Below are 21,181 nucleotides of genomic sequence, written 5' to 3'. Positions count from 1 at the left end.
GCATTTTCACACATACTGAAACAGGAATTAAATTTCTTTCAGGATATACCCATTATGTCATTTAACTCGATCTTTTTAAAAAAAAAAAAAAAAAAAAAAAAAAAAGCGAATGCATTTTTAAAAAAAGATAATAAATAAAAAGGCTAATAAGTAAGTCATAAATCAATAAACAAATATAAATATGAATCTACTTTTTTTTCAAATTAATTAGACAAGGATCATTTTAATTCTACACTCAAGTGTGTTGACAGTACTCATGTAGTGTTTCGAGACGACGTCTTCGAAAATTCTGTTTGATTTCCTATAAAAACAAATCGTGCTCCTTTAATAGCCGATAAGTTTTTCTTTACCTATGAACCAGAATTTATTTTTTCTTATTCTCTATACATTAAGAAAAAAGAAAAAAAAATATTGCTTTGCTTGATGTACCAACGACGTTTTATCAAATGATAATACATGTATTCATTGTCATGTCGACTAGATATATATGAATGAACCTGAAAATACAGTTAAAGTATAGCATTGCGGGAGTTAGCAAGATTCCAGTTTCCCTCGGACAGGACTATTTCCCGAGGCGAAAGATTCCAGTTCCCCAAGGTCAGGACTATTTCCCGAGGTGAAGCCGAGGGAAATAGTCCTGGCCAAGGGAAACTGGAATTTTGCTAACTCCCGCAATGATATACTTTTTAACTGTTTTATTATAGCGATACAGACATAAAATTTAGAGGAGTCAGATAGCGTTATTTCAAAGCCGGGATTAGCTCACTGAACTAACACACGGGGATTAGTCCACTCACATATGATACCAATGTAAAAGTAATATGTAGAGAATAACTAATAAAATTACCTTTCGGTGCATGGATTAGCTCATATGACTAACACACGAGGATTAGTCCATTCAGAACGATTTCTAGGGAATTAGTCATATCTAACGATCTAATGTTATATAGGGAAAATCAGTAGAGGTATAATGAAAGATGCGATTCCATCTTCAACTTTCCTTATTTATGTAGTTTCACCTTCTACTGCATATGACGTTTATATGTCCCTTTTAATTCGCGACTCTTCTAACTGATTATGTGCGCGAGAATAAGGTGAAAATTCAAATAATGAAAGGGTACTGAACTACTGATTAGTAAGTTGATGTTTCAAGGGTTTCAAAAATCTCTAGTTATGTTAGCAAAGAAAATGTAGACCTCCATTTTATCGTTGATTTATCACTTCAAATTAAGAAATAACTGTCTGATATTTTGGTTTCACGGTGTGATCAATCGAGTGACGTGCGTGATACATGTAATTTGCATAAACGCCTTTAGCGTTTATGCATATTATTAACATGCATGCCGATCGATTGATCATCGTCATGAAACCAAAAAATATGACAGTTATTTCTTATATTGCTTGCTCTTGATTCCGCAAATTCATGTGCTACAAGCCCCGCTTATGTCTCTATTTGTCCCACTCCGCACTTGATTTTTTTTAACCACGCCCATCGATGAACCAGAAGATTTATGTAGAAATAAGTATTTTTGGTATTTGTAATTTTATCTCGGACAAAGACATTGAAAATGTAAATAAGTATCTTCACCTTCACCTGCGTATGATGTTTATACGAGTATGTCCCTACTAATTTGCTACGTTCCAACTGATAATGTGCACGATTCAAATCAAGGAAGGGTACTGATAAATAAGTTGATGCCAAAGGTTTTCAAAAATTCCGATTTATAAGTTAGCAAAGACAATTAAGACCTCCATCACTCTGTCATGATCTAAATGTTGAAATTACCTGGTGGGAGTAAATACAACATTTCATGTTCTAAATTTTGTAATCACTCCCACCCGGTAAATTCAAAATTTAGAACATGACAGCTCCGTAAAATACATCCTGTTGCGTGACGTGATTTAGCACTCCAAATGAAATCATGCAAGTCATGCAAGATAATGACGCACTCTCTTTTCATAGAACTTCAGTTGTGATGGTTGTTCAGACTATTAGGCAAAAGTTATCGAAAGGGGACCCTTGAAAAAAGTACACTATGTACTTATCTGTAGCAAAATATCTGTATAATTTAAGGATCCTTATCTTGGCCAAAAAGCCAACATTTTAGAAACAACAAAAAAATTGTTTTCAACTTGATCTGTGCATGGTTTATCAGGCGAATATGAAATACTAATAAGATTTATTTTTCACATCGGTCTAAAAAGAAAAAAGGGAACTTTCAAATTGATAGGATTCGGTGAACTTTAAAATAATGTGTGTTTGCCCTATGCAGATTCTGAACGAAAAAGTAAGCTAGGTAGACTGGGATTTTTTTTATGAAAATTTCATCATCAATGTTGAGTTTTCAAAGTAATTTTTTTCCAGAATGCATTAATGATAAATATAATCGTTTTTTTTTAAGGTTAAATAAAATTTTGCGTCGGGCTGGGCGTACTTTAGGCTTATTTTGTGTCAAATGAAACCCCGCCTTCAGTTAAGACCAACAAACGTCTTCTGGTGCTGGAAAATCTCCATTTCGACCGAAAAAATTAAAGAAACAGAAAAACAACCTCGGTGTTTTTCTTGGTTTTCTGGTTGCGATTGTCTCTATTTCATAGTTCTGCAGCGATCCTCAAGGGTGCGTTCTAGAGTGTAGCGGCTACATAGCATCTACGTTAAGGTCAAGATCTAGTAAATGAAAGGTGCCTACAGATTTATCAAATTTGAGAAATAAATTCCTTTATTGATGCTTTACAACTTTAGCGTGGTTAAATAAGGTGTTTCGGAGCATAATTTGTAGGCAAACAAGATGAAAAGTAAGCTAGGTAGACTGGGATTTTTTTAATGAAAATTTCATCATCAATGTTGAGTTTTCAAAGTAATTTTTTTCCAGAATGCATTAATGATAAATATAATCGTTTTTTTTTTAAGGTTAAATAAAATTTTGCGTCGGGCTGGGCGTACTTTAGGCTTATATTGTGTCCAATGAAACCCCGCCTTCAGTTAAGACCAACAAACGTCTTCTGGTGCTGGAAAATCTCCATTTCGACCGAAAAAATTAAAGAAACAGAAAAACAACCTCGGTGTTTTTCTTGGTTTTCTGGTTGCGATTGTCTCTATTTCATAGTTCTGCAGCGATCCTCAAGGGTGCGTTCTAGAGTGTAGCGGCTACATAGCATCTACGTTAAGGTCAAGATCTAGTAAATGAAAGGTGCCTACAGATTTATCAAATTTAAGAAATAAATTCCTTTATTGATGCTTTACAACTTTAGCTTGGTCAAATAAGGTGTTTCGGAGCATAATTTGTAGGTAAACAAGATGAAAAACTGTATTTTAAACTGTCATTTTCAATGAAAAATTAAGAAAACCAGTCATGAGTATGGGAGTTTTCTTCATATTCGACAAAGGAAATGTATCCAGATTGCCTACAGTCTCTCAGAAAACGGTAATTAATATGTTCATGGCCTCTTCTTTAAATCAATATCAAATTTAATATAGGTATCCGGTTTACTTTTCATATGATTTCAAATTGAATGTCATGAAAATACCCTATTTTTTACATAATTCTGCTAAAGCTGTAAAGTACGGGAAAAAGAAAGTTGAAATTGATTATGACGTCATAATGGATCTAGCACCAACAAATTAGTCTAAAGTTATTTACTAGATCTTGACCTTAAGGTCAAGATCTAGTAAATGACTTTAGACTAGCTTTTTAATGCTACTTAGTGAAAGCTAGCATAAATAGAATATTTGATGCTTTTAAAATATCAAATCTAAGAGTTTCCGATTACATGTAGTTTCAAATTCGCAACACACGATTTAAACAATAAAGGTGACCGTTTCCTACATATTAATCGATTTAGATTTAAAAATTCGCTTGAAATAAAAATCTTGTTTTCCAAAAATAACTTATTTATTTTTAATGTTTATTTCACTTTCAAATTCTGTGACTGTTAAATGATGTGACCTGCTTTTGGAACTTAGGACTTGTGTCCAATTAAGGACTTATTATCTCTGGGCGATAGGTAGCATACGGTACATTCAAACCAGTTTGCTGATTTGGATAATTTGGAATTGGAATTATGATGACGCCAGGTTCCATAAAGATTTATGAGTTAAGAAATCGCGGGCGGATTGCAAGTTATCATATCCCATTTCATTTGATTTTACCGAATGTGACAAAATTGTCAAAGCAGTACAAGTTGCAACCGCCTGTTTGATCTGCACGAGTCCTTAGAATTTGTTATTTTATCTTACCTACCGCCATGAAATGTAAAATTTCATATGCAATACCACTAAACATTTCCCAAACACGAAATAAAATCCCAAATAACCAATATTTTTCCTTAAACCTCGAAAATTTGATCCAAAGAAAATATTTGATTTTACAGTACTCACTTTTCATGAAGAAAATTGAAATACATTAAATTCTAGTACACAAAAGTACTACTGTCAATGCCTTCATTAATCACACTTTCCCTTAAAAGAATCGTTTCAAATTCAATATAGCTTCTGAGGAATTCTTTTGCATAGACCCTCTCTTTAAATATACTCAGTACTTAAGATGTTGAAATTTTGATTTTAGATCCTCGACATCCCTAACGGGTCGGTTTCCAATACTTGTCTGTAATTGTACATAACTGTTTTCTAATTCTTCCTTAAGCTCATGAAAGAGTTGCACCGTGTAAACTTTTTATGAACATTGAAGTTTTGAAAACTGTACTTGGTCTCTATATTTGTATGAGTATTCGGTTTAAAGGTTTCGGACTAGTCCGTGTCGAGCTGTTCCAATGCAAGTACCCTGATGTCTGATATATAAGCATTCTTCAAATAATAAATTGACGAGGTCAATGCAAAACCGTTCAAAAAAAGGAATCAACAATATTTTTTCAAATTTTACTATTTTTATTCACTTTTTTTTTTTACTGTATTGGTTCATTTCTTAACATTCTAAAAAATTCTCACAAATCATAGCTAGAGGAAATAAAACAAGCTACTCTCAATATTTCAAAATGTTTGCAATGTAGGTATACCATCATTTTGTTTTACTGAACACATCACTCAACTAAAAACTCTAGTAAAATAAACACAATAGATAAATTTAGGCAAAGAGATTCAGTCTGATCATGCGAAAAAGGGAGAAAATGAGTAAAAAGGAGGAAAATGTACATGACATATGAATAATTAAATTTCCCTCAAATAAAGAACAACTCATACAGTACATAAAACGTATATTTTCAAAAAATAAATTATAAGCAATATACAATTGTACTAGGAACTTTTCATGAAAGTAAATACAAAAAAATCATGGTTTATATATTTTAAAATCTGTATACAAGTAAATAAATATATCAATGAAAAAAAGAAGAATACGGATTGGCAGATATTGGCCCATATTTTAACGAATCACAATTTTGATAACTCTCTAAATGAATAGTTCGTAAAATATGAAATTTCAAACAAAATTAGAGATCAAATTTGAAAATGAAGAATTTTAATTTCATTCTTTAAATAAAAAATTACAATAAATGTTCTTTTTCTTGCACTAATCGATCAAATTTAGCACTATTTGTAAAAATAGCAATATAAGACTTAAGGAAATTAAAAGGAATGAAAGACATTGGTATGAGTTATCTAACTTTGTGAGACAGAGGGCTTAAAATACCTTAAAATCAATATTCCCTGAGTAAGCCGCGACTAAAAAGATAACGCAACAACGTCATAAATACGTAAACCATACATGTACGATTAAACAGAATTCTTTTGTACAAAAGCATAAACTATTCAGCAAAAATTTGTTCGTAGAAAAATAAATTTAATCCGCTTCCCATAAAAACACGATGTCTCGAATTGAAGTAGCAATTCGTCACTTCTCTGACAAATGTCCTGGGGATCGAATTGACAAATAAAGCATGGACATGGTATATATTGTACTAACACAAAATACGTGCTACACTACTTCTACCCACAGTGTTGAGATCCAATAGTACATAAAGCTTACCATGGCAATGACAACAAATGTAAGATCGAATCATTAACAAGCTAACAATAAAAGCGAGTCTCTTGCAATAAGACTTACTAGTACTACACTGAACACTCGTGGAGATAAAATAAAATATTGACTAAAAATATTGTTTCATAAAAAAAATCTGATAATTATTTATTTAACCTCGGTGATATATGAGTCATGAATTAAGATGCAAAACCTCCATGATACATGGTCATAAATTAAGATACGAAACCTCGATGATACATGGTCATAAATTAAGATACGAAACCTCGATGATACATGGTCATAAATTAAGATGGCGGATGATGATATGTGTAGATCATGTGACGTCATTGCAACATATTTGCTGTATATTGTCAGATCGAGTTTCGGATTGAGGACCAGGATATGCAACTATAACATCCAAACACCCTTAGCTAGTGGACTCATATCTTGATTTGACAAGTTTGCTGCAAGAAAATAATAAGTCCCGGGAAACTCCAGACTAACCATTCATTCGTTCCGTTCATCTTTATCTCAAATTCCACTCGCACTACAACATTTTATTACGCTTCTAAACCCCTAAAATTGTCGTATGGGTATATGCAGATGTGTGTGAAAATGATCATTACATTAACACAACTACCACTATATACTTCACACCTTCAACAGTTCACACCAGAACAAAACAAAAAAATCAGCATCACAGACATGTTTGTTTCTATGGTCACCCGTCATCAAGCCATATCGGGGCCGTTAAGTACATTGGAAGAACTGAAGGGAAAGTCTGATAACGTAGTATTAGTTGTCATATTGGATAAATTACTGCTCATCAGCTTAGCGAAAGCGCTACGGTCAGATCTGTACGTCACTCCATTGTCCCTATATTCAAATTTCTTGTTGGCTTCTGAGGGTCCCCAAGACTTCAACGGTTTGACACCTTCACGTAATAACTGGTTTACAAAAAAAATTTCAAAAAAAATTTAATAAAGTTTTGATGAAATTTATTCAAACTGTATGATTATTATTCATGATTTTTTCCAAGATCTTTGAAAATTTGAGGATGTATATTTACCTTCCATCCGCCATCGGTGCAGTATTTGGCAAGGAACCACAATGGAATGACGATAATAGGAAACATTACGATTAGCCAGCCGAGAGATTTGGCCCATGCAGGATATGTCTGTCCGTCAAGATCGGGCTCGGAGTACATAACAATATTCATTAAGACTGTGACCTGCAGGAATCAAAACATCTTTATTTGTAGATTTATCCTTCACCATTTTGTCAAATTTACAATGAAATATGAGACAAATAACAGTTTTCCAGCCCAAAAATCTATTCAAGCAACATGTTAAATTTAGGAGCAGAGCAATCATCACGAGGCGGGATCAGATGTCATGGAGGAGTAAGCATCCCCTGTGGACCGCTCACACCCGACGCGTGCTCTTTGACATGATCAGGCATACGAAAAGTGCATTTTTGTTTGAATAAAGAAGAGTAATGCAAAGAATACTTACAGCTATTACTAAAATTGATATAAACTTCCAACAAATTTCCCAGTATTTACTCGGTCTGCTTCCAAGCATGGAATAAATATTGTCAGAAAATCTGTTATATCCTAAAAACAGAAGAAAAGAATATTCATTTACTTAGAATAAAACTTCTTAAAATAATTATTAACCTATTATTATTTTTCATTTGCAAAATTCACAGAGGTGTCATGTTCTAAATTTTTAATTTACTGGATGTGAGTAAATACAAAATTTAGAACATGACAACTCTCACCCGTTAAATTCAAAATTTAGAACATGACAGAGGAATCAAATGGCATAAACAGATTAAATATATACCGTAGATCCAGCTGATTGCCATTAATTCAAAGAGTCCGACAACTAACAGGGGAAATCCGCCAACACTGAAGTCTACCAAGTTCAGTAGATAAATTCCACCCTATAATAAAGTTAAAGTTAGTGGCGTTTTATTTTCCTGAATATAGCAAAACATAAAGGAAAGATCTGCATTCAAACATGCGGAAAGACGTGCTGGTTCGTTTAATTCATATTTATAATGTATAAATGTGCATTTACTTTTGATATCAAATTTCTCGGTTTATATCGTTAATAATTCCTCTGAGATTTGAAGCAGATAAATATTTATAGCAAAATTAATGTACTGCAGAAAATATATCTATTATTTATTAAAATCCTGTACTGATTACGTAAAATATTAAATGTCAGAAAGTGAATGTTTCGTCATGTAAGAGACCATCGGAAAATTAACATGAAGCGGATGTCCGCCTTCCGTTTAGCAATCCCCCATTACCTTGCAAACCATCGGAAGTCCCAATAAGAAGCTGAATGCTGTGAACACAGTGCGGAATATAATGTTGAATTTTCTGGGCTGAATTTGAGGAAACACGTCCGTCAGGGCGCTAAGTACACATTCCACGATTGAGAACTAAAATTTAACATATTTTTAATTATTTTTTTTAATATGAAACCAAATGTTAAACAATTAAGGGGATATTCAGTATAGATATCTGGTTTCTCTTGAATTATACATTTCAGTTGCATATCTTCTTGAGACCAAAGTTTTTATATATTTGAAAAGTATCTTGATTAATACCTCTGAGCCAAAACCGAGGGTTGCCATCATTATGAAGAAGAGAACAGCCCACATAGGCGCAACTGGAAGACGTGACAAGGCTTCGGGATATACGATGAAAGCCAGCCCTGGTCCTGGAGAATAAAGTATGAAACTATTAAAGAACGCTTTTAACAAATTCTATACAGCATTGGAGATTTAAATTGCACAAGTGCTTCCTTGTTTTATGGTGGTATGCTATGAGAAAGATAGGAAAACTTGAAGAGTGGATGAATCAGAAATATACATTTAGTTTTCTACACATTTGAAAATGAGTAGGTTTCTTCAAAGCAAGTTTATATTACTTTATTTTATGCAAACTTTTCCTAAATTGTTAAGTTTGTCAACAAACAACACCGTACTAATGACTTGGATATAGTCTTTATAATATATACTCTTTTGTTATGCTTTGCAATTTCTAATTAATGTGCTGACCTCCTTGTGCAACCTCAGAAACGGGTACATTCTTTTCCTGGGCCATGAAACCCAAAATAGAGAAGATGACAAAACCAGCAAAGACGCTTGTACCACAGTTGATGATGCAAACAATTAATGCGTCACGATAGCAGTTGTTCTTAAATTTGTTGTAGCTGGACATGGCGATCAGCCCTCCTGAGCATGCACTGAGTGAGTAAAATATCTGTGTACAGGCGTCGCTCCAAACACGTGGTTCCAAGAGTTTTGCAAAGTCTGGTTTAAGGTAGTATACTATACCATCGGCAGCGCCCGGAAGTGTAACACCCCGGAACATGAGAACGATCAGCATGACGTAGGGGAAAATGGCGGTGAAATACACAACCTGTAAGATTGGATGATAGATAAAAAATGGGGGGTTTTTTTTGTTGTTTTTTTTTAACTCGTGTATTCTTATTATATATTAACTACATGCATATTCATTGCAATTCATTGCAATACACCATTTTTTTTTTGGGTGAACTTTCTGCTCTGAAATTGAGTGTTATTTTACAAGTAATTGAGATAATTCACCATCAGCAAATATTGCTTGGGTGATAAACGAAGGGCAGAAACATTTACAAGAAAATCAGTCTTCGAATAGATTCTCCTTGGTGCCAAAAACCCTAGAGCCAAAAACACACACTTAGCTGCGGCAGAGAAAAGATAATGACCCTTGAGTCTCATTACACTGATGGCGATGCTAAATTGTGTTTTTCCTCGTATGAAGACAAATCTCTTCTACAAGAGATGAAGCCATATGGCAAATTGCCTCGGACACTGGCAGGGAAAACATGCTTATTTTGAGCCCACTCTGGGGTTAATTACTCGTCGGGAATAATCAATACTGATTTCCCCAAGACACGCACCTTTCCGAGTGATTGTATTCCCTTCAAGAGTGTTAGGTACACAATTACCCATGCTGCTAGCAGAGTTAAGACCAGATATGGCTGAACCGAGCCGAACTCATCTAATCCTGAGGATTTTCCAAGGACGTGGCGGCTGCAAAAAAAAAAAACGGAAATAAACACAAGGTCAACATTCGAATTTGGAAGGTCAATGCTCTGGAAAAATCAATATCCCCATTAAACGGTACATCAACAATTGACTGGCAGGGTTCATGTACATGTACGTGTTTTGGATGTCGTGTTGATACTTGAAAGACAGTTACTTTGTTTTTGTTATCTTTTTTCAAGGCTGAATTTACATGTTATATAAAATAATGAATATACATGTATTTCATTATTTAAGGACATACAGTCCTTATATTCCTTAAACACATTTAGACACGCACATAAAATATATGCAAAATGTATGAACACACACGTGCAATGCATTCTTTGAGATACTGAGAAGGGTGGGTACAAAGGCTTACTTGTAATACTCCTCGCTGGGTGTGGTTATGAGGCTGTGATGTATTGCAGTAGTGTTCTCTATAACCGTGAAATTCACTAAGGTCGAGTTCAGAGTGCTGTTTCCTATAAAACAGTGCAATGAAATATATTTATCGAATATTCTTGTAATAATTAACTTAAGTTTTAATTTATCTTTTGCTTTTTGCGATTTATATCAAGTCTTGAGGAACAGATGAATTACTCTAACTTAGTTTAATATTTTATATTCATAGTCTTTAATGTTTATCGTTAATGTATATCAAAAAATTAGCACGGTAAAAAATATGACGTACACAATGGTCACTGACCCCCTTAAATCTCTTCCGGTAAAACTTCTCGGATTTTCTTTATACGATAAATCGTGTCTAAATATTCGTATATTTAACCTTTACAATCCGATTTTTGATTTTCTAAAGAATAAAGCATGACTCTTTCAACTGTGACTTTTAAATCAATATTCAATATTCTATAATAGTTATATAATGATTATTTCATTATATTTAACCCCCTTTAGAGCCCCCCTGATGCGCATGGACATGCTTAACGAAGGCTTAATTGAAAACACATCCCGGACATGCAAAGAATGCCAGGCGTCCAGGAAAAAGTGCGCCAAAATGATCTTTGACCACCTGCGGTAGTGTTCTGACCTGATCTAGATTTCTGCCGCTAACAAATAGCACGGATAAGAATAGCAATGTTCAGTTTGAAAGAATCACGTAAAAGTTGATATATTAATATACTTTAATCCACATGCTTATGTCTAAAAGTTAAACATAAATCTATCTGAACTTTGGCCGCTGAGAAGAATCTTGTACAAAATGTTGCCGTGGTAATATGCTTAAGTTTACATAGATGATTCACCACAGGAATTTTATTTCAGAAAAAACACATTATTCACAGCACTGAGTAAAATTGGCTGCTGCGTGTTTTTAAGTTTGAAAAAAATCAATACGCATTGTTTCTGAAAAGTGAGTTCTGCATCTGAACTAGATGACTAAGAAGATAGCAATTTGCTCTACAGATATAATCATATTTATTTTAATCTTAGAATGTGAAACATGCATCACAGAAAACACACCTGAGATTTTGCTGGTATATTTGTGTTGTGAGAGAAATATGAGTAATAATTTAATTTAATTCTATTGCAAGAAACATTTTAAAAATTGGCTTTTTTAATACCTATCGTTTGCTGGTTGCTATAATCGTATTCTCTGCAGAAGGGAGTGTTCCACTCGTTATTGCATGTAGTCCAGGGGAGTTCCGAAGTGAACGAAGCGACCAAATAGTACAGCACGTGGGATATAATAACATTGTAGTAAAGTCCTATCAACCAAGAAACGATGACCATGGCGTATCCAACACCTGTCAGAAATAAAGATTGTTTTGTAATAAAAAATAATAATTTAAAGATTTTTTAAAAAATAAATAATAATTTACAATCTTTGATGTATAACACTTGAGATCAGAACTTAGTGATGTTGATTGTGACATCACTGAGAAAAGAATGGTGATGCATGCATGCCCTGAATTTACCTTTAAACAAAGGATTTATTCTCCATACAGAGATAGGTCCCAAACTGGCATACTGGCCAATGGCGACTTCAAGATAAAACAGGGGCAATCCCACCAAAGCCAGCATAATAGTGTAAGGGATAAGAAATGCACCTGAAAAACATTGTTTACAAACATTGAATGGAATTCTCCACGTGTAAGAATGAACTTTAAAGGTGTGGGGTTATCAAGTTGATGTATGCAAATTAATTGCAAACACTCTATCTTTGCTCTAGGTAACGGCTTTTACTAACGAACTTAACAATAATACACGAGTCATTGGTTCTTTTAAGTGTATTTAAATTTTATTTTGAATAGACATAACAAAAATAAGGGACATCTACCTCCGCCATTCCTGTAACAGAGATATGGAAACCGCCAAACATTTCCCAAGCCAACGGCATAACCAACACACGTCAGGAGGAATTCTAATTTCCCGCCCCACTGCGCTCGGTCATCTCCGGTGCTCTCGCTACTTTCGGTACTCCTCTGACTCAAATCGTCACCATCAGCAATCTCTTTCTGTATTGGACAAAAAATTTTAATAATAAAGATAAATGTAGTTAAGGGTCTAGCCGGTCTTCACTGATTAATAAAGAAATAAATTGCTTTCAAACATATTGTTCAGAAATGTTCGAAATACATGTAATTCGTTGTTTTTTCAAAGGCCTAAATTTTAGGGATTCTAATAATTGAACTTATTTGGAAAGACAGTTGCTATGTCATCAATGACGTCATGGGTACTTTATGATTACCACTCGATGAAGCCTGATATCCTCACAATGTCCCGACATTTCTAAACAAAAGTCATCATGGTCAACGAAAGAACAAATTCACATGTTCTGTGGTCCAGACTCAGCAGTTTGAACAATTTTTTTTTATCCTAGCTCGTACCAGTCGATCTAAGGAGCACAGACAGTGATAATCTACTTGCATCACCCAGAGAATATTGATTTGCGTATTTTTATTTGGAAAACATGCAAAATCGATTTTCCAGATCAAGTCGGCATTAGAAAGGATGTGCGTCACAAAGTTCACAAGCGCTTTCAGTACACATAATTCCTTGAAAAAACTTGATGAGACCAGAAGAAACTAGCCTTTTCTGGCTTTGCTTCCGTCTGAATGAATAATTATCTCCCTTGGGGAATTTGCACTTAATAATACGGTAATAAAAGTATTTTTAAAAAGTGTGTTTTGTCTTTTTTGCTTAATAAGATTTACTACCAAAAAAAAAGAACAATGAACCAATTTCAAATTGTTGGACTTGGGCACACGAGAATATTATCCGGTTCTCTTTTAACATGTTCATTGCTTTGCAGTTAGAATGAACATCGTCCCACGTTAAAGCAACTTGTGGGCGATATGACTTTCCGCATCCATTTATTTGACTGACATTTAAAGAACAATATAGAATTGAATAAAAAACATTGATTTTACTTTATCCTTTGCCAAAAGCATCGCAAAAGCATTTCGATCATTTGAAGTATCTAGCAAAAGCGCTCCCGTTTTCCTTTCAAGAATTTGATGCTATTTTTAGCTCTCTGACGCACGGAGGCAGACGTACGTGTATCGATTCTGTTCTTTATCATACACTGTCTTGATAATTGTATCAAAACATAAATATCGATTTCCTAATTCCGTAATTCAGGTTAGGTGTATACGTACATAAACAAATACAAAAGTATACATTATCCACGTGTATTTAATAAATGATTGGGCCATGTTTATTTTAAATTTGTTTAGTAAATTTTAAGTCAATCTGTTTGCTTAATTGATAGCATCTTTAACAATTTTCGGATAAAGGGATTATAAACCAAATCTTATCCATGGCGCATAATCAATTCCCTTTGTTATTTAGATTTACAGCTTTCACATGTGCTTCCGAGAATTCGTAAATCCCCCATTTCAACAGGAAGAAAATGCGCGCGGAGATAAATAATCCGTCGTATCCCCTTTCATGTGCCCCATAGGTTTGGGCGCAAAAAGCAAAGCCATGTTTTTATTAAAGAAGGATATGAGGCCTTTTAAAATAAAGGATTGCCTTTTGAATTACATTCTTTCTCATTGATAAGATATATAGAATATTTGCTTCGAATAAACATTTAAACATATATATGTTTACATTGCTTGCGTCACCCACGTGGGTTTCATAGCAGCTAAACTAGACAAAAGTAAAAGCGCGTACTCTCTATACATATACTTATAAATTAAAATAAAATGGTGACTATTCAAATAATGAGAAAAGTTGTTTTTTAAAACTAAAATTACAAAAAATATGAGATGAGGAAACCCGCCAAAGACAAATTTCCTCGTTTGGGTGTAATTTTTTTTTTATTTTAATTGTTTCTTGATAGAAAGGAAAGTAAGAAAACAGAGAAAAATATCCTTTTTTACTCACCACAGCAACGACTTGAACTTCGTCTTCAAACATAAATTCCGATTCCGATCCATCTGGCGATGTTATGCTGCATGACGGAGCAACCGCTCCTTGGTCAGCAGTGGGATCAATTAAATCTCTCATTTCCTGATTTTTTACGTCTTTAGTTATATTGTTTGTTAATAAAATTAATTTGTTAATTTAAAATTCCTCTGTGAAATATGAAGGTAAAGATATTATTTTTATAATTCAGAAAGAATTTAGGTTTTAACGTGTTCCTTCCTCCACGATTCACACACTCTATGTTTGTAAATAATGGGAATAGTACTATATTAAACCAAATAACCCTTGACCTTAAATCTGATTGGCTGTTAGGATTTACGTCATGATTCATTGATAATTTCTTCATGAAAAATTTCCACTAGTATTGACATTTTGAAATCCATTGTACAGTATATTTCTACTGCAATGAATACAAGTTAAATGTTTTGTATTCATTAGAAAGAAAACGCCACTCCCAAAGTATTGTTATGCACAATTATGCAAAATATAGATACAGATACCACAAAATCTCTTTTATTGCTGGGCAATATCTGTTATACATCTGGCAAAATGGCTTCACCTGCACATGTTGCAACCAAAAAAGCTCAACAGACTCTTGATATATATATTTGAATATGGAACTATCTCGTACATAAATTAACTTGAATAGCCTGTTATTTATTAAAAGAGAATAATATTGTCATTTTAAAATTTGAAAATAAGACTTTTTAAATCAAATTTGTTAATACTGGTAACATATATACTAGTATACCAGATCAGAAAATCCTGTAGTGAATATTATAATATATACTATATGTTTTATAATTAAGGAACAGTTTTATAATATTATTGATATAACTTAATTAACTTTAAAAAAGGTGGGACCTTTTCTCATTTATTATTATTTAACAGTTTGTTGTGTAATTTGAAAGACGTCGTACTTTGGGATTGCAACGCAGGAAGATACATAATTATAATATAATTAATATGTATGTTTCTTGATTCTGTTCTGTTCTACATCACAGTTGCTTGTTGACATTCTCCTCCCCTGTCATTCACATTCCACTTCCAATGAATTTTGTGTATGCTTTTATTTAAATTATCATTTGTTATATCGCGCATATATATACATATTTTTTATTGTAAAATGTTTAGTTGATGTTAAAATTTTTATTAATATTACATGTATCTATTTTATAATTTCTTATTTATTCATATTTTTGGATTTTTTGGTATGTAACATCAAACTGTTGTGAACAAAAACAATTTTAAATGCAATAAAAAACGAAAATCATTCAGGAGTGGAATGTGAATAAATGTGAATGTGAATAAACGGGGGGGAGGGGGGGGGGGGCTCTCCGCAAGAGCACATCTTTTCTACATATTGTACTTTACTGTTTTTACAGGAAGTTCATTTTAAATAAATGGACATTGTCATTCTTAAATGACAACGTATCTTATTCTTCTTGCCCAACATCTTATATTGTGTTTGTTTATGTTAGGCGACTATAGGTCACCCTCTAGAGACATTTGAAAAGATTACCAACTATACAGTCGATACAAACGTTACAAGTTTACTGTGATAGGAAATTTATTTATTTTTTCACACTTTTAATAGTTATCGTGTCGCAAACTTTACTTATGTAGTTAATTTTTAATAGAATTACAACACAATTTTAATTCAATTTTTCAAATAAATGATAAAGATCTATTTTATTTATTGAAAGTTTGTTTCTCGTTTAATTAGAAAATATTTTTTTTTATTAAATTAGTAGAGGTTTTATATTTAAAGATATATTTAAAAATATAAATCATAATACATATCTTTTAAGAAAACAAGAGTTGTCTCCATTTATTTTAGTACGTGAAACGTTTTGGAACTTAATTTAAACAATACATCAATTGTCTTTTATGTTATTGACCCCCCAAAATAGAATATAAAGGAACTTGAACCTATGAGTGGTTCGTTACGTGGCGCGTGTAAAGATGTTATGAACAATTCCCTTTTCGTCACGTGTAGTTTCTTTCATTTTACTGTGAGCCAGTACAAGGAGCATTTCTGAGGTGATAAAGGGGTACCTGTAAAGTGCGAAACGAAATAGAAACGAAACGAAACGAAACGAACTGAAACGAAACGAAATCTGCCGAAACGAAACGAAATCTACCAAAACGAAACGAAACCTACCGAAACCAAGACGAAAGGAAACGAAATCAAAACGAAACCAGTTGAAACGAAACGAAACAAAACTTTCAGTTTTTTTTTTCAAATCAAAGTATATACATGTACATATAGTAATACATAATGTGTAACTGCATATGATCTATTTTCATTCCATAAGAAATTTATATAGTTCAAGCACCACAGGCAATTGTTTCGCTTCAAGCTCATACATAGGCGTCAGAAGGAAAATGAAAGTTGGGTGGGGTGGGGGAGGGAGGGGCTTAACTAACAAAAAAAGTTAACTCCAATTTTTGATGCCTATATAATACATATCTTTGCAAAATTGTGCGGGGGGCTTAACCCCCCCCCCCCCGCTTCCGACGCCTATGCCATATTTTGTTAACATATCATTGAGTAATATATCTACTTAAAAATGACATCGTTCGCTTCGAGAGACTTTTTTCTTGTCAGTTAAATCGTTTTAGACATCTTTGGTCGAGCCTCTTTATTGCAAACCACTGAAAAAAATAGGACAGTATGCTTGTATGCACATGTATAGCTCTAAAAAAGCACAAGATTCCGGTTGGAGCTACATGTGTAATTGAACGATAAAACCAGACACCTCGGAATGGAATACTAAATACTCGGAAGTTTGATAGTTTTGAATGATTGATTGTATATTGTTTAACGTCCCTCTCGAGATTTTTTCACTCATATTGAGACGCCACCATTTACCGGTGGAGAGCTGCAAATTTTGTCCTATACTCGGCACTCAGGGCCATTGAGCAGGGAGGGATCTTTCTCGTGCCAGCACCTACTGCGACACGGGACCTCGGTTTATACGGTCTCATCCGAAGGACCGGTCTCCACGTCCCACAGTGGGATTCGAACCCGCGACGCAAGGATTGACTCCTTACTTCGCGACTCTAGAGCAGACGCTCTAACCACTGCGCCACGCAGGCGACGGAAGTTTGATAGTTATGTTGTATCTAGATAAATAAGGCTGAAAATAAGAGTAAGACATAAAAATTAGAAAATACTGTACATATTAAAATTATGCATGCATTATACGTTCGTGCATATTTCCAGCTGACAAACATGTAAATACAGCATTAGTCTGAGAAGGAAGCATAATTTATCGGTAATTAAATTTTATATTGAAAGTGCTATATAAATTTTATTTGAAGTCCATATGCAGTTACATATATATAATTATATACATGTACCTTGATTTGAGAAAAAAAAAAACAGTTTGATAGTTTTGTTTTATGGACTTTAAATTTGAGATCGAATAATGCTCGTTATATCCATATCCTTCTTCGTTTCCTTTCGACAGGGTTCGTTTTGAATGAAAATAGATCATATGCAGTTACACATTATATAACTATATGTACATGTATATACTTTGATTTGAAAAAAAAAAACATTTTGAAAGTTTTGTTTCGTTTCGTTTCGGCTGGTTGCGTTTTGATTTCGTTTCGTTTCGGTAGGTTTCGTTTCGTTTCGGTAGATTTCGTTTCGTTTCGGCAGATTTCGTTTCGTTTCAGTTCGTTTCGTTTCGTTTCGTTTCTTTTTCGTTTCGCACTTTACAGGTACCCGTGATAAAGTTGGGTAAAGTCAGCCACTTGAATAATTCAATGGGTGTTAGCCTAAAAAAAGTTAGTAAGAAAGTGCCATGGGGAAATACTTTCCCCATGCAGTAAATTTCAACTTCAATGCTGAATTTTCAAATTCTATTAAAAATAAAGATATTAATACAAAACGTTGACAATTTCAGAATTTTTGAACGAATTAAAAAAAAAACATAATTATTTCGTTTCCTGGAAGTTTTACAAAAAAAGTTTAATTCGGGTTATTTTTAGCAAGTCGGTTGCGATAGAACAAGCAATTTTTGGATTTATTTTTATTATTGAAATTAATATTTAAAAGATGACCAGAACAAAATTTTATACCGTCAGCACTCAATTTTAATTTTAAACCAAAATGAACACCGATGTATACAGAATAATTCTGTTGATCTCCCAGATCGATGTTAGAAACTGCCAAATGTTGCATGTATAAACTTTAAAATGTATATGCCCAACTCAGCCCAAGGCAATACATATTCAGGCCTGTTTATACGGGTTATATAGCAACGATTAATAAATTAAGGAGATCTAAAAGAAATCAGACAATTAAGTATACCCCCCCCCCCAAAAAAAAAAAAAAAAATATATATATATATATATATATATATATATATATATATATATATATATATATATATATATATATATATATATATATACCCATTTTCAAAGGTGAGTTATTTCCCCTGAAGGGAACTCTTTTACTGTGTTTAATACGCATGCGCTATAAATAAAGTCACTTCCGCGGACGTTCTTGATGTAAACATGTTCATGGTGTATGCCTCTGTCATATGGAAAAATGTTTTTGTGTTTGTGAATAAAAAGAAATCTTAACTGATTCGTATTTTTTTTAAATTGCCCACTCATAGTCTCTTTCTGGATTTGTATTAATCTGTGTAGTACTATAATAAGGTGCTGTGTGACCCCCCCCCCCCCCCTTTACAAAAAAAAGAAACAAATTACTATTAAAATGCTGATACATATTCGAATAGGCCTATTAAAAAAAAACACAAACAAAAAAGCTAATTTTCGGTAGTGGATGTTCTGCAGACGGATCATCATTATTTACAAAATGTGCGGAACAAATTTTTAGTTATAAAGTTTTTACGAATTAATCTAGCCTGCTGCAGCCATATTTTCATTGTATCTCTAGGAATTTTTTGAAGACTGATGACATGTCCATCTACAGTTTTACCTCTGAAATTGCTGCATATACAGCAGTAGTTCGTCTTCCGCTACCGATACCAAGAAACTGCGTTTTTGCTCGATTGTATGTCATAACATAGAACTTTTACTTACAAGAACACATTTGGTGACAATTAAAGGCCTATTTCATTTGAATTAACCGTGTTTCTAGAATTTTCTATTTGTAAAATAATTGATTCACAATTTAGTATTAAAACTTTGAATGGAATTCTAAATGAATAATTTAATCTCATGTGCTCATGTAACGAAGAAAGACTAATTAAAATAGCATCGACCTGAATTCGTGTTACATATGTCGTATAAAGTCTGAGCTGCATTTAATCAAAGTTTTAGTGTAGGATCTAAGCATATGTACATGTATATTCCCGAGTAAAATACACATTTTGTTTTAGATCAGAGAATTGAGAGCAGAAACACGAAATTGATCAATACAATAATTTCCTAGCGTATTTCTCGTTAATTAACTGAAAACAATCTTTTCTCAAGTGTTATTTATTTTTTTTTAAATCCTTTCAGTGTAAGTACATGTATTTATTTTTATAAGTTATTCTTTTTTTGCAAAGTGTGTAAATAAACAATATCAGAGAGAGAGAGAGAGAGAGAGAGAGAGAGAGAGAGAGAGAGAGAGAGAGAGAGAGAGAGAGAGACTCCGGGTAACTGACATACATGTACATCTGTGAAAAAATATATGTACCGTAATTTTATTGAATTCACAATTAAAGCCATATATGGCGTAACTGATCAAAAAAATATATATTTTGAAAAATACAAAATTAAGTAAAGAAATATAGTTAATACATTTAAATTAAAGCTTTTCATACAATTCTGAACACGGAAAACACCTAATAATACGATTTTATCTTCTCTGTAATGTGTTATTTAAATCTCTTGTATTTTCTTCCGAGTCGGAGAAAATTCCAAATATCCAAATTAAATTGTGATATCTTTATAACGCAATTGACTTACATTTTGTAATTTACGGAAAAGTTCTATCTTTATATAAAGTAATGATACAAATAATAAGTTCTTATAATTTTAGTTTAATAACTTTCATTGTACATACGCCATATATGGCTTTAAAAATTCTAATAATAATATTAATTTTCACAACTTTGGTTCATTTTCAACTGTTCAACCCATTTACATATTCTCTGTACCTGTACGCACGGAGGGGGGGGGGTGAAGGGTCAAGGGGTTTAGCCCAACCCCCACTTTTTTCCCAATATTACTTTTTCTATTGAAAATGTTCATTGATAGACAGGTTGTCAATCCCCCACCCCCCACCCCCCCACACACACTCAGTTTATACTACGGTAAAGTTATATAAGGGAAATGTAGTATTGTATGCCAAGGAACTGGTACTGAAATAAGTATTAGCTTTTTCAACTTTGGGCAAGGTTTTTCTTTGCTTGCCAACTTTTCCAGGTAAGAAAAACCACAGGAGTCTGAAGTTTTAATCGTCAAAAAAAAAAAAAAAAAAAAAAATCCGGAAAGAAATTTTCCTACCCTTAACTAAAAAACCCCCAGGATGGCAACGTGTTTTTGGGGGACCCACCTAAACAAATAGATCTGGGCTTGGCCAGAAAAATCTCGCGACTAATTCAGTTTCCGGAGCGTTTTTGTTATTTATTTAATGTGAAAAATTCAATCTGCTTGACGACTACGGGCCGTTCCTAGCCCTTTTTCCACTTTGACAGCTCATCCTGGACTCCATGCCACTAAACCGGAAGAGAATCTCGCAGTGTATATTTGAC

At 33.3% G+C, this 21,181-nt stretch overlaps 1 protein-coding gene across 3 annotated transcripts; it reads right to left on the bottom strand.

Annotated features, from left to right (window-relative positions):
* Window positions 1-6,065: 6,065 nt before the first annotated feature.
* LOC134279084 (sodium- and chloride-dependent glycine transporter 1-like) lies at window positions 6,066-14,705 on the bottom strand. 3 transcript variants are annotated; one of them, XR_009994569.1, is made up of 14 exons: window positions 14,412-14,705; window positions 12,358-12,535; window positions 11,996-12,127; window positions 11,642-11,824; window positions 10,444-10,546; window positions 9,938-10,070; window positions 9,051-9,414; window positions 8,598-8,710; window positions 8,295-8,429; window positions 7,823-7,922; window positions 7,490-7,590; window positions 7,045-7,206; window positions 6,223-6,922; window positions 6,066-6,186 (listed from the first exon to the last, which is right to left on the bottom strand). XR_009994569.1 is itself a non-coding variant. In XM_062761432.1 (13 exons), exons 1-13 carry the CDS (start codon window positions 14,532-14,534, stop codon window positions 6,707-6,709), a joined length of 2,043 nt encoding a protein of 680 aa, XP_062617416.1. In that variant the 5' UTR covers window positions 14,535-14,705; the 3' UTR covers window positions 6,066-6,706. The 3 variants fall into 3 exon arrangements, 2 of the variants coding, with proteins under 2 accessions (XP_062617416.1, XP_062617417.1); XM_062761432.1 differs by having other exon boundaries at window positions 6,066-6,922; XM_062761433.1 differs by lacking the exon at window positions 14,412-14,705 and adding an exon at window positions 12,769-13,114 and having other exon boundaries at window positions 6,066-6,922.
* Between the last annotated feature and the right edge of the window lie 6,476 nt (window positions 14,706-21,181).

Source organism: Saccostrea cucullata, unplaced genomic scaffold (assembly GCF_032062105.1).
Source record: "Saccostrea cucullata isolate Sc308-1 unplaced genomic scaffold, CSIRO_AGI_Scuc_v1 ctg506, whole genome shotgun sequence".
Classification (NCBI taxonomy): domain Eukaryota; kingdom Metazoa; phylum Mollusca; class Bivalvia; order Ostreida; family Ostreidae; genus Saccostrea; species Saccostrea cuccullata.
Note: the sequence above shows the minus strand (reverse complement) of the source record. Positions and strands in the feature narration are given on the sequence as shown.

What these genes read in the sequence shown, in the direction of transcription:
- LOC134279084 (XM_062761432.1), bottom strand. Translation starts at nt 14,534, where the DNA reads ATGAGAGATTTAATTGATCCCACTGCTGACCAAGGAGCGGTTGCTCCG. An exon ending in GAATACAATCACTCGGAAAG is followed by an intron (nt 9,415 to 9,937) that starts GTGCGTGTCTTG and finishes CCAATCTTACAG; the next exon opens with GTTGTGTATTTCACCGCCAT. An exon ending in GCACCGATGGCGGATGGAAG is followed by an intron (nt 6,923 to 7,044) that starts GTAAATATACAT and finishes TTTGTAAACCAG; the next exon opens with TTATTACGTGAAGGTGTCAA.